The 13043-nt window shown below is 42.5% G+C and overlaps 1 protein-coding gene across 1 annotated transcript in view; it reads left to right on the forward strand.

Moving 5' to 3' along the window:
• Window positions 1–2292: 2292 nt before the first annotated feature.
• Window positions 2293–13043, forward strand: part of EDDM13 (epididymal protein 13) — a 36591-nt gene continuing 25840 nt past the window's right edge. The window contains exon 1 of the mRNA XM_031660387.1: window positions 2293–2377. Coding sequence (XP_031516247.1) covers window positions 2293–2377 — 85 coding nt within the window. The remainder of the gene's footprint in view (window positions 2378–13043) is intronic.

The raw sequence follows: 13043 nt of genomic DNA on the forward strand, positions 1-13043 counted from the left end.
GTATTGGAGCCAGCTTATCATGAGGGTCAATTGTTACGTTTTCAGTTTTCTACATTTAAAACATTTTTAGATGGAGGTAAAATTCCTCAATTTAGCTGTTTGCCTAACATAGCCCAATACTCAAAACTAAATTGTATAAACTTGAACATAAATAAGTTATAATAAAAATAAAGTAAGGAGCACTAAAAGCTCATCACTTCCTACTTGTGGCTCCCAAAACATGGTGGCGGTGGTGGTTGGTGTGCGGTGGGTGGGGCAGGTGCTACCGTGTAATGGATAGGGACCAGAGATGTTGCTAAATATCCCACAAAGCGTAAGACAGCCCCCACCACAAAAACGATCTGGTCCTAAATGTCAGCTGTGCCAACATTGAGACACCCTGATCTTTCCTAAAGCATGAATTCCTCATGAGTGAGGCCAGTATCTGACTCATCTCTGTCCCCAAATCACAGTCTGGCAGAGAGGATATTGCTAAAGAACATTAATGATGCTCTGCATCCCAGGCATTTGTTGCACTTAAACCCTAGTGTTATGAGTTACGGACTATGATTATATTTGATAAAGGAAAGAAACAGCTGTGCTGGTAATGAGGCTGCTAAGGAAGGATGGAAAATCGAAACGTAGGACTAATCAGAAAAATCCAAATATGCTCCCCCAACCAATCACGATAGCCTCTAATTAGCCACTGCCAGCTTCCTTATGTCAACGGCCTCCAATCAGGCACTCCTGAAGCCTTCCCTTTCTTTCACTATAAGCTTTCCCACTACCCTGCCTGCCTTTGAGTCTGTGGCAAACACAAATGGTGTCAGTTGACTCCCTTATTATGGCAAGCTCTGAATTAACAGCCTTTGCTTGTTTTCATTGGGTGGTCTTTATTTCCACATAGCACAGGGTGTGAAAAGCCTTCTGCACGTTGCACGCCTTGTTTCTTCTCCTCGTTATAACAAATCCTGTGGTGTCACGTTTTCCCAGTGATGAGTTGCCAGGACCACGCGCTCACAAAGGAGGGGAGCTGTGGAATATGGCAAATGGCCAACAAGAACTCTTCCCTCCAGCCTACCCCTGATGTACCTGATGTACATGAGATGGTCCAGCTCGTACTAGGGATTGAAACATAGATAGTACCAGAGATGGCAGCAGGACAGAGACCCCTGCAAGAGTGGACATCCCTCCACACCTGGAACTCTTTCCTTCCAGGAGACCACACACAATCCTCTGTTTCTATCAGGCTTGACGGAGGTACCATAGAAGCCTTCAGAGCTGAGACAGACCAGCAGTCTCTACACTCTACCTTTATCCCAGGAGTCCAGAGGGGTTCTGGGTCAAGTTCACATCCCCGGCAACAGCCAAAGCTCTTGACCGTCCAAGCAATTTCTAAGAATTACCAGTGGAAACAGTTCCCTGTGGCTGCTACGAAAAATTATTACAAACTTAATGGCTACAACAATACAAATTTACTATCATACAGCCGTGATATGACAGTATCCCATGAGATTGGAAATACCATTATTCCAATTTTATAGATGAAGAAAATGAAGCACACGGTGGTTAAGTAACTTGCTTAGGGTACATAAGCTAGTAAGTACTAGAGATAAGTATAAATGTAGACATCTTTGCAAAGGAATGTACACAAAAATGTAAAAACAATACTTAGGTCTGAGGAGAAATACGATAGATGTTGTTTGCTTGCCTTGTTGTTTTTCTGAAGTTTACAGTGTGTCTAGGACTGCGGTCCACAAACCTTTTCTATAAAGGGCCAGACAGCAAATATTTTAGGCTTTTCGGCCCAGATGGTCTCTGTCACAACTACAAAACTCAGCCTTGTAGCCTGAAAGCAGCTGTAGACAATATATAGTGAAATGGCATGGTTGTGTTCCAATAACACTTTATTCGTGGACACTGGAATTCACATTCTATGTAATTTTCATGTCATGAAATATTTTCTTTCGTCTTTCCCCTCCAACCATTAAAAAATGTAACAATTACTCTTAGCTCATAGACCCTACAAAAACAGGAGGAAGGCAGATCTGGCCAGCAGATCATAGGATGACAAGCATCACACTCAGTACGAAACTGTTCTAAAATATTGCTTTAAGATGAAAAAGCAGATACAGTTCTTTGGTCAGCAGTTGGTGGTGTGGGCACAGGTCTGGAGACCTGCCAGCCTCCAGGCAGGCTAGAGGGCAGGTGTGGGCAGTTAGTTTTGTCCCTGGAGCCTGGGAAGACGGTGGGTGACCAGACAGTCCTGTCTATCCTGAGAGGAGAGCATTCAGCTCAAATCCCAGCCCCACTATGCACAGATCAGAGCCATTTCTGAAAATGTCGCTGCTGATTCTGCTTTTCCTGGGACTGGCAGAAGCCTGTACTCCTCGTGAAGGTAATGCTTCCAGCCACGCCTTGTGTCCCCTGTGTACTTTCTTACAACTGGGGAGGTTCTCGTGGGCTGGATTCAGAGAGAAGCTCCTGAAGTCTAACGGACTTCTTGCTTCCCATTTAGACATTCACATTCCCCTTGATGGACACGGTGGGGTGAATGAGTCTAGGTTGCTAGCCCCTGCCCTTGGAGATACGCTTGTGTCTGCATCCTGGTTTCTATCACTGATTCTTTGTGCCTTTGGGGAGACATTGCTTCTGCAAGCCTTGCTGTCCTCATCTGACCAACGGGGCTCACAAGAATCCCCAGTTCATGGGACAGTTGTATGTCATTGACGAGCTTATGTTGTGCAGTGCCTGGAAGTCAACATTACTGTAGTCAGATAATTCTAGTGAGACTCCAGACCTTTGCAACGTAAAGACACCAAAGAGTATATTGGGAAGAGGACTTGGGTCTTGCCACAACTCTGAGTTCCTGTTTCCTCATTTGATCCACGAATGTTAATTTCTGGTTCTTTCCACGGGCTTGATGCTGGGAATACAGTGAAGAAAAAGACAGAAATAGTTCTGTCTTCATGGGATTCTCATGCTAAACAAACACATTCTAGTGTGGGGATTTGGAGATGGCCTCTCTAGAAGAGTCACATTTGAGGTAAGGAATAGGAGATGGCCAGCTGAAGAGTCAGGAGAGACTATTCCAGGCAGAGACCTGAATATGCAAAGGTCCTGGGGCAGAAGGCATGGAGTCCCTTCCTCAGAGAGAGGCCGGTGTGTCAGGAACTTGGTAGACAGAAGTAGGGGCTTGGCAGTGGGACTGTTACAAGTAAGAAGAGAGAGGAGGCAGGAAACAGAATAGACAGGGGCAGGTGGGTCACAGGAAAAATTCTGGAGGGTATCCTAAGTGAAAAGGGAGCTGTTAAAGGGTTTTCAGCAAAGGAGCATCATATTTAGGAGTGTGTGTGTATGTGTATGTGTCCGTGTGTGTGTGTTTGAACAATCTGTCTTGCCCCTCAGGAAAGAATGGATTAGGCGGGAATCAGAGTAGGGGCAAACACACAAGTTAGAACATGTTTTGGTCATCAGGGTGAAGATGGGGATACGCAGAAGGTTATGAGACATTGAGGAAAGAGCTCACAGGATTGACTGATGGGTCAGATGCTGGTGGCCGGGGAAAGAGAAGCGTGCAGAAAGGCTCTTTTTATACATACATGTATTTGCAACTGGCTGCCCTTAACTGAGATGAGAAAACTCTGTAGAGGCCGGGCGCGGTGGCTCACACCTGTAATCCCAGCACTTTGGGAAGCCAAGGCGGCTGGATTATTTGAGATCAGAAGCTCAAGACCAGCCTGGCCAACATGGCGAAACCCTATCTCTGTTAAAAGTACAAAAATTAGCCGGGCATGGTAGTGGAAGCCTGTAATCCCAGCTACTCAGGAAGCTGAGGCAGGAGAATCGCTTGAACTCAGGAGGTGGAGGTTGCAGTGAGCTGAGATCCTGCCATTGTACTCCAGCCTGGGCAACAGAGCAATACTCTGTATGTTTCAAAAAGAAAAAAGAAAAAAAAAAGAAAAGTCTGTACGGGAACACGTTTTAAAAAAAATTTATTTTGAAGTTATAGAGAAGTCACAAAAATTGAGTTTCTGAATATTCTTCACCCAGTTATCTCAGCTATTAACATCTTACCTAACCATAGCACAAGGATCAGAAGCAAGACCCAACACTAGAACAAAACTATTGAAGAAATTACAGACCTCATTCAAATTTTACTAATTTTTCTACTAATAGAAAAACTATTCCATTTCAGGATCCAATCTAGGATCCCACCTCACATTTTACATTTAAAAAAAAATTTTTTTTTTGGCCTAAAATCTAGCTCGTGCTCAACCACGCTGCATTTCGTTATCCCATCTCCTTTAGTCTTGTGATTTGTCCTTAGAACAAATGTGATTGAACCTCCTCAATCTTTGTCTTTTCATGACCCCGAAACATTTGAAGAGCTCTGATCAGTTGTTTTGCAGAATGTCTCTCAATTTGGGTTCGTCTGAAGCTTTCTCATGACTGCATTGAGACTATGCCTTTGGGGCAGGAATTTGGCAGAAGTGGTCTCATACCCTTCCCAGAGAACTATATCAGGGATCCCATGATGTTGATGTGCCTTATTACACGGTGTTAACTTTAGTCACTCAGCTAAGGTGATGTCTGCCAGGTTTCTCCACTGTTAAGTTACTATTTTCCCCCTTTGTAATTAATAAATATGCTGGGGGAGAAATGTTAAGGCTGTGCAAATACCGTTTCTCCTCCAGTGTTTGCCCGTTAATTTTAGCCTCCATCTGTGGCTCTTGCTTGCAGAAATGACTGCTACGGTGTTTCTCCAATAGTGATTTTCTATTCCGCTTATTCCTTCTACATATATTCAATGGGATTTCCCTGTAAGGAAAAGCTGACTTTTCTTCCCTGTTTATTTATTCAAGTACTGTATTTATTTATATCAGTGTGAACTCAGAGAGATTGATCGTATTGGTTGGGTGCAGTGGCTCAAGCCTTTAATCCCAGCACTTTGGGAGGCCAAGGCAAGAGGATCACTTGAGGCCAGCAGTTTGAGACCAGCCTGGGCAACATAGTGAGACTCATCTCTACAAAAAAATAATAAGAATAACAAGTATTGCATTAGCAGATTATTTTTTGATGGATAGGAGTGTGATGACCACAGATTCTTTCCTGAACAGGCTAAGCCTGAAGTACCTGTAAGACGTTTGGGACATTCATAGATAGCGAGTTCTGTGAGAAGAGAGTTTGGGATGTCTAGTGTACTCTTATACCAGAATTTCTCTTTCCAATCAGCCTTACAAACACCTATGGAGCAGGAGCTGAATCTGATTTATCTGTGTCTCCAGCACCAAAACATAGGCCAATGCCCAGATCATGTACCATGTAAACGTTGATTGGATGGATGATGAATGAATGGATGTATCGATAGATGGATGGGCTGACAGATAGGCCCCAGTAGCTTTATTGAGAGCAGTGAGTGGGTCAGCTGGTCTCCAGGGACACTTCTATCTCTGGTCTTCTTGGTTATTGCACTGATCTGAGTCTAATGCTGATTTCTCTCTCTGCTCCCTGCTCCCTGATCCTGTTGTGAACCGGCTGGCTGATGCTTTTGTCTCCAGTTGCAACTAAAGAAAAAAGTAAGAACTGTGGAACCCCCAAGTCTGTATTTTCATAGCTACCTCCCCTAAAATTCTTCTGGATCTTGCGACCTCTCTGGCAATTCTGGGGAAGGGTGGGACTTGGATCTGGTGCACGGACTCGCCGTGGGGTCTGGGAGTGACTCGGAAAAGCAAACCACCTTTCTGTTGTGGTCTTACGGTGATGCTCACAACTAAAAGAGCAGCCCTCCTTCACTGCTTTGTCTGGGGAAGAGAGGCTCGCTGGGAAAATGAAGAGCATTTATCAGGGAAGAGAGATGTCAGGCAGATCTCCATTAGAATAACACCTTGACTTATGTATAACACCAGCTGGTGGTTTGCAAACTTCACGGTCTTAGGGCCTCTGAACACGCTAAAAAAATTACTGAGGATCTAACGAGTTCTTTTTTTTTTTTCCCCCCAGCGAGGGTTTTATTTATTTATTTATTTATTTATTTATTTACTTTTGAGACGAGCCTCGCTCTGTTGCCCAGGCTGGAGGGTAGTGGCGCGATCTGCGTTCACTGCAACCTCCACCTCCCGGGTTCCAGCGATTCTCCTCCCTCAGCCTCCTGAGTAGCTGGGACTACAGGCTGCGTGCCACCATGCCCGGCTAATTTTGTATTTTTAGTAGAGACAGGGTTTCACCATGTTGGTCAGGCTGGTCTTGAACTCCTAACCTCAGGTGATCTGCCTGCCTCAGCCTCCCAAAGTGCTGGGATTACATGCGTGAGCCACTGTGCCTGGCCAAAGGTGTCAGTAAAATATCTTTATTGATATTTACCTTATTATATAAATTCAAGGATTTTTAACTTAAAATATTTATATTTACAAATACTATAAATATTTACAAATATTTATATTTACAAAAAATATTTGTATTCACAAATAAGCACATAAAAAGATGCTCAACCTTATTAGCCATTAGGAAAATGGAAGCCAAAGCCACAATGAGGTACCACTTCACACTAACTAGGGTAGAGAAATTAGATCCCTCATATGCTGCTGGTGGGAATGTGAAATGATACAGCTGCTTTGGAAAACAGTCTGGGTGTTCCTCAAAATGTTAAATGCTGAGTTACTCCGCAATTCTGCTCTAGGTATGTGCTCAAGATAAATGAAACGTAAGTCCACACAAAAACCTGTGCACAAATGTTCACAGCAGCACTATTCCTAAGAGCTAGCAAAGTGGAGGTAATCCTGACGTGCATCAATTAATGAATGGAGAAACAGAATGTGGTCTATGCATACAATGGAATGTTATTCACCCACAAAAAGAAACAAAGTTCTGATGCATTCAACAACATGTGTGAGCCTTGAAAACATTATTCTCAGTGAAAGATGCCAGTGATAAAAGATCACATATTACCTGATTCTGTTTACTGCATATGAAATATTCAGGATAGGCAAATCCATAGAGACACAATCGACGTTAGTGACTTCCAGGGGGTGAGGGGTGGGGGAATTTAGGGACGATGACTAAGGGGTTCAGGGTTTATTTTGGGGTGATTAGAGGCTCTAAAATTGGTGTAGTGATGGTTGCACAAGTCTGAGTATCACACAAACGATTGAAATGGGTGAATTGCACGGTATGCGAATTATATCTCAGTAAAGCTATTATTAAAATATCTATTACTGCATTTAAAAATAAGGATAATAGACTCAGAAGGAAGGAGGGTGGCAGCGAGGTGAGGGATGAAAACTACCTATTGGGTACAACATACATTACACAGGTGCTGGTGCACTAAAATCCTAGACTTCACTACTACACAATTCATCCATGTCATCAAACACCACTTGTACCCCTAAAGCTACTGAAATTAAAAATATTTTTAAAATAAGGATAATAAATACACATATTGACATAAATGTTTTAGTGAAATGGCTGTTTCCCAACCAAAAAAGTTTAGTGAGAAGAAAGGTATTATTTTACATTTTTGCAAATCTCTTTGACATCTAGTTTAATAGAAAACAGCTGAATTCTCATTTCTGCTTCAGTCTGTCACAATGTGCTATTTTTTTTTATTTTTATTTTTTTTTTTTAGTTTTATGTATTTATTTACGAGACATAGTTTTGCTCTGTTGCCCAGGGTGGAGTGCAGTGGCACGGTCTTGGCTCACTGCAACATCTGCCTCCCGGGTTCAAGCAATTATCTTGCCTCAGCCTCCCAAGTAGCTGGGATTACAGGTGCACGCCACCATGCCTGGCTAATTTTTGTATATTTAGGAGAGACAAGGTTTCACCATGTTGGCCAGGCTGGTTTTGAACTCCTGACTTCAGGTGATCTACCCAACTCGGCCTCCCAAAATGCTGGGACTACAAGTGTGAGCCGCCCCGCCCAGCCACAATGTGCTATTTTGGTTGAAGCAAATGAAAATCTAATCTCACACAGATAAGGAGTTGGAAAAGGGAGGATCACGCAGAGCAGTTTTAGGCAGAGTTCTCCAGAGAGACAGAACCATGAAGATATACATATAGATACATATAGATATAGATATAGAGATATATTGATAGAGATATTTGAGAATGAATTTGTTAGGGGAATTAGCTCACTCTGTTGTGGGGTCTGCAAGCTGGAGAACCAGGAGAGCCAGTAGTGTGGCTTAGTCCAAGTCTGAGGTCCTCAGAACCAAGGAAGTTGATGGATGGTTCTAACTAACTCTTAGTCTGAGGCCAATGGCCTGGGAGCTCAGAGGACTGCTGGTTCAAGTCCTAGAATCCCAAAAGCTCGAGTACCTGGAGTTTTGACATCCAAGGCCAGAAGAAGGGCGTCCCGGCTGCAGAAGGGAGAGCAAGAATTGACCCTTACTCCACCTCTTGGCTTCAGCTGGGCCTCCATCCAATTGGATGCTGCTCACCCACCATGAGGGTGGATCTTCCCCACCTAGTCTTCCAACTCACACACCAATATCCTCCAGAAACAGCTTCACAGACACACCTGGGGCAGCCCAAACATTCTAACCAAACGCCAAACCACTCAGGCTTCCCTTTCAGCAGAAGATGGATGGACTCAGTGCCTACCGAAGCAATGAGAATTAATATGTCTTATTGCTATATGGGTACCTCAGTCAAGCTGACACCCCAAGTCAACCATCACATCCCCTGAAAGGGTCTCAGGGACCACCTCCCACCCCTGCCAAGTGGTCTTTGGATGATACTTTGAGAATTTCTGCTCCAAGTCACACGGAAGGGAAAAAGATCTCTTTTTTTTCCACCCCTACTAGAATGCAAGACTGTAAGTTCCTAGAGGGCAGGGCTGTACTTTACTCATCTGTTTATTCCTGTAGCCTAGCAAGATTCCTAGTGCTCAGTAGGACTAAATAAATGGAAAGAGGCCTGCAGAATGGAACGCACTGTGAAAACTTAAGTTAATGTTATTGTTTAAGATTGAAAGGAGATAAAAGGAACCAATATTAATTAAGCATTTAGCATTTACTGAGAATTTAAAATATGTCATGCAATTTAATTTTCAAAAGAGTAAGCGTCCCATATGGGGTCTGAGATTTCCAAAGCTCTGGACCCTCACATTGGACCATCGTCACAAGAATCACGTGGGAAACTTGAAAAATATTTAATCCCCACACCAGACCCGGTGAGCTCAAATGCCTGCAGAGAAGATTTGGGGTTTTTTTATACCTAAAAAGCTAGCCTATGCTAGTTCCTTCCTGTCTTCAAAAGCTGAACCTTCTAAGCCTAAACAAATGCAAACATCTCATGATCCACAGTTTTTGTTTCAATTTAAAACATTATGCTGTTTTAATTAAAATGTTTTGGTTTATGTTACTGTTTTATTAACATTTCCACGAACAATTAAAATAGTATTTACATAAACTTTAATTACATTTAAATTACTAATTAAATACTCAATTTAAAACATCATGTTATTTTCATTTAAAACAAGATTTCCGGGGTTCAGAATTCAAGTAGTTCTCAAGGTTATACCAGAATAAATTCCTTCCCAACCTTTTCACTCATTTCTCTTCCCCAGAAGAATCTGATATTAACTATTTCTTCCAGATCCTTCCAGAGATATTTTATTCAAGTAGAAACAAATGTGTATTTATATATTCAGTCTTCTTGTTTCTATTTTTACAAAAAAGACAGCGTATTATACACACTGTTCTGTATGCACCTTACTTTTTTCAGCTAATAATACTTCCTGAAGATGACTCTGTGTCATTTTATAAGGAGCATCCTCAACCTCCTATTCATACGTTTTTGGCTGAATAATAGTCCTTGTATGGAAGTCCACAGTTTGTTTGACCAGTCACATACTAATGGCCACTCAGGTTGTTTTCAGCAGTTTGCTCTTTTAAACAATGCTTCAAAGAAAAATTCAGCTTACATTAAATTAGACACATAGGATATATATCAGTGTAGATCTGTATATTTATATCTGTAGGATTATACATGGAAATGTGTAGAATTATATCTACATACAGATATATATTTATCATCCAGATATAATTATTGTCTTAGTCTGTTTTGGGCTGCCATAACAGAATACCTGAGACTGGATAATTTATAATGAATAGAAATTTATTGGCTCATGTTTCTGGAGGCTGGGAAGTCCAAGATTGAGGGGTTGGCATCTTGTGAGAGCCTTCTTGTTGTGTCATCCTATGATGGAAGGACAGAGAGAGAGAGAGAGACAGAAACAGAGACAGAGAGCTTAAAGCTTCAAGCCCTTTTATAAACAGCATTAATCTATTCATGAAAGTTGAGCGCTTGTGACCTAAATACTTCCCAGTAGGCCCCACCTCTCAACACTGTTGCATTTGGGATTAAGTTTCCAACACATGCTATTTGGGAGAGACTCAAACCTTTACACATACACACTTGACCCTTGAACAAAGTGAGAGACACCAACCTCCAGTGCAGTTGAAAATTCACATATCACTTTTGACTTCCCCAAAACTTAACTACAAATAGCCTACTTTTGACCAGAAGACTTACCAACAACATAAACAGTAGATGAACACATATTTTGTATGTTACATATATTACTATGCTGATTCTAGCATAGTATATATACTATGTTAGAGAAAAGAAAATGTTATTAAGAAAGAGGAAATATGTTTACCCTTCATTAAGGGGGAGTGGGTCACTGTCAAGGTCTTCATCCTTGTCATCTTCACAATGAGTAGGCTGAGCAGGAGGAGGAAGGGGAGGGGTTCGTCTTACTGTCTCGGGTGGCAGAGGCAGAAGAAAATCCACATCTAAGTGGATAAGTATAAGTGTAACTGTGTAGTTCAAACCTGTATTGTTCAAGGGTCCATGGTGTGTGTGCATACGTACACATACACATTTATGTGTTTCTGTAAATATATATATATATAAGATCAATTTCTGAAACTGCAAAGTTAAAGAAGGGTTTCCAACACTCGTGCCACTGCAATGCTACCGCTGTACTGATCTTTGTCAAATGGATGTGACAAACTACATAAAAATAGTGTCCCATATAAAGATCGCACTCCATATAACAACAGGCAAATAAATGTTCCATGAAGGAATAAAGAAATGCATGTAAAAATTAACAGAGATGGGTTATGTTAATATTAATTCTACTCTCTTCCTTGCATTTTCCATGTTGATTCACTGGCTCCTGGCTCTGCTGCCCCTTCCAGTCAACTGTAAGTCATATCCCCTTCTCCCTACATAAATGGGGAGCCCTTCAACCTAGAGAAGGAAGTGAATGAAAGAGAGAGGCAAAACTGCTGACTATCACATTCAACCGGGGGCAGATCCAGAGGCCCTCAATTCAAACATGACCTCTTCACCCAGAACCTTCAGACTGCAGGGGGTAGGAAGGAAGGGTGCAACTGGATGGACTTCGAGGAAGCCGACAAGCCTCTATCATCGGGTCTAAAACTGGGTGTGCGGTCAGAGAGAAAGAAAAGAGAACACCTGTGTGGTGTTCTCAGTAGGACCCTACCGATTTTCAGTAGGATCAATGGCCCACCACAATCTAGGAGCCTTTGCTCTAGAACGCACACCTGGGTTAGACTGTGTGTTATTCACTGGTGGGTTTTAGATGAGAAAAATATGGTGCGGGGTGGGTAAGACGTCTTCCTTTCCCAGAATTAACATCCAGTCTCCGGCTGAGAACTAGAGATTACACCTGGTTGTTATGGAGGCCCTCTTTATGCTAGAAATTCAGGTGGAGAAGGGAGGGTCTGGATTCCCCCAGGCCACTGGTAATCCTGAAGTTTCTGACTTCAGGGTAAATGTGCCTCCAAAGGGGTCCAATGCACTTAGAATGAATTGCAGCTCCCCACTCTGGTTCCCTAACCTATCTCAGGACCTATGGGGTGCAATGAGGTACCAAGGATGACTTAATTCCTTTCACATTCTCTCTGAACCTGCATTGGCAACATGGTTCCCACGGGCTGCCATCGGTCCTGCCCTTCCTGCTGCTTGCATGCCAACAGTGCTGAAAGGTAAGCTTCTCATTCCTTCTCTTTCCCTTTGGGTTCTGTTTGCCTTTGTCCAAAAGGGATCATTGCTGCTGAACTTCGACTGATGTTTCTTCTCTGGTCTGTTCACAGCTTAGCCTCTAATAGAGGAACTAGTGAAACCAAGTGTGGAATTCTCCTTTGATGAACAACAAAAAACCCTTTTACTACTCTCCCCGCCGAAGTCAGTTGCCCAGAAATTGAGCACTCTTTCATGGTCCAAGCTTCAGGAAGGTCCACACATGGCTCAAGGAAAGCTATTAGGTCTGAGAGCTCAATTCAGGTCTACCTGACGTCGATAATATTATTTGGTTAGACACAATGACTGACACTTTTGCTTTCTGAGGTCAGGTAGTAAAAGCCACCATCATTGCTGCCTATTTAATAATTCCTAGAGATAGCAATCTGGAACAAGTTAGGTGGAATGAGACCATGGCTTTGTCACTGAGTTTGCAAGATTCAGGGGCAGAAGGCTAGGTCAGGAAGTGAGACGATGACTTGCAGAAAGGGTACAAGGCCCACATTAGGCAGCTTTGCATTTGGAGCCTAATTCTGCTCCTTCTTAGGTGGGGCAATCTTAGAGAAGTCACTTCACCTCTCTGTGCCTACTTTGCAAGGTTAAATGAAGTTATGGTTGCAAAACATTTTCAACTCAAGAAATCCAGACTTAACCACCTCTTTCTGAGTCCACGTCCCTGCCCCCACCACACACACACGTGCACACCCTTATGTATGAATCCAATACTATTAGCATCATCATTATGATTACTTACCTCGTATTACTATTTCTAACTTTACTAAATGTTGCTTTGAGCCAGGAGCTAGGCTAAGTACTCAGTCTGCATTATCTTCCTTCTTTATTGACATAGCTGCGAACGGGAAATAATATCTCCTTTTTTTTAAAAAATTTTATTTATTTATTTTTATTTATTTATTTTTTTTTGAGGCAGAGTCTTGCTCTGTCGCCCAGGCTGGAGTGCAGTGGCCGGATCTCAGCTCACTGCAAGCTCCGCCTCCCGGGTTCACGCC

This window comes from Papio anubis, chromosome 20, assembly GCF_008728515.1.
Source record: "Papio anubis isolate 15944 chromosome 20, Panubis1.0, whole genome shotgun sequence".
In the NCBI taxonomy this organism is placed as follows: domain Eukaryota; kingdom Metazoa; phylum Chordata; class Mammalia; order Primates; family Cercopithecidae; genus Papio; species Papio anubis.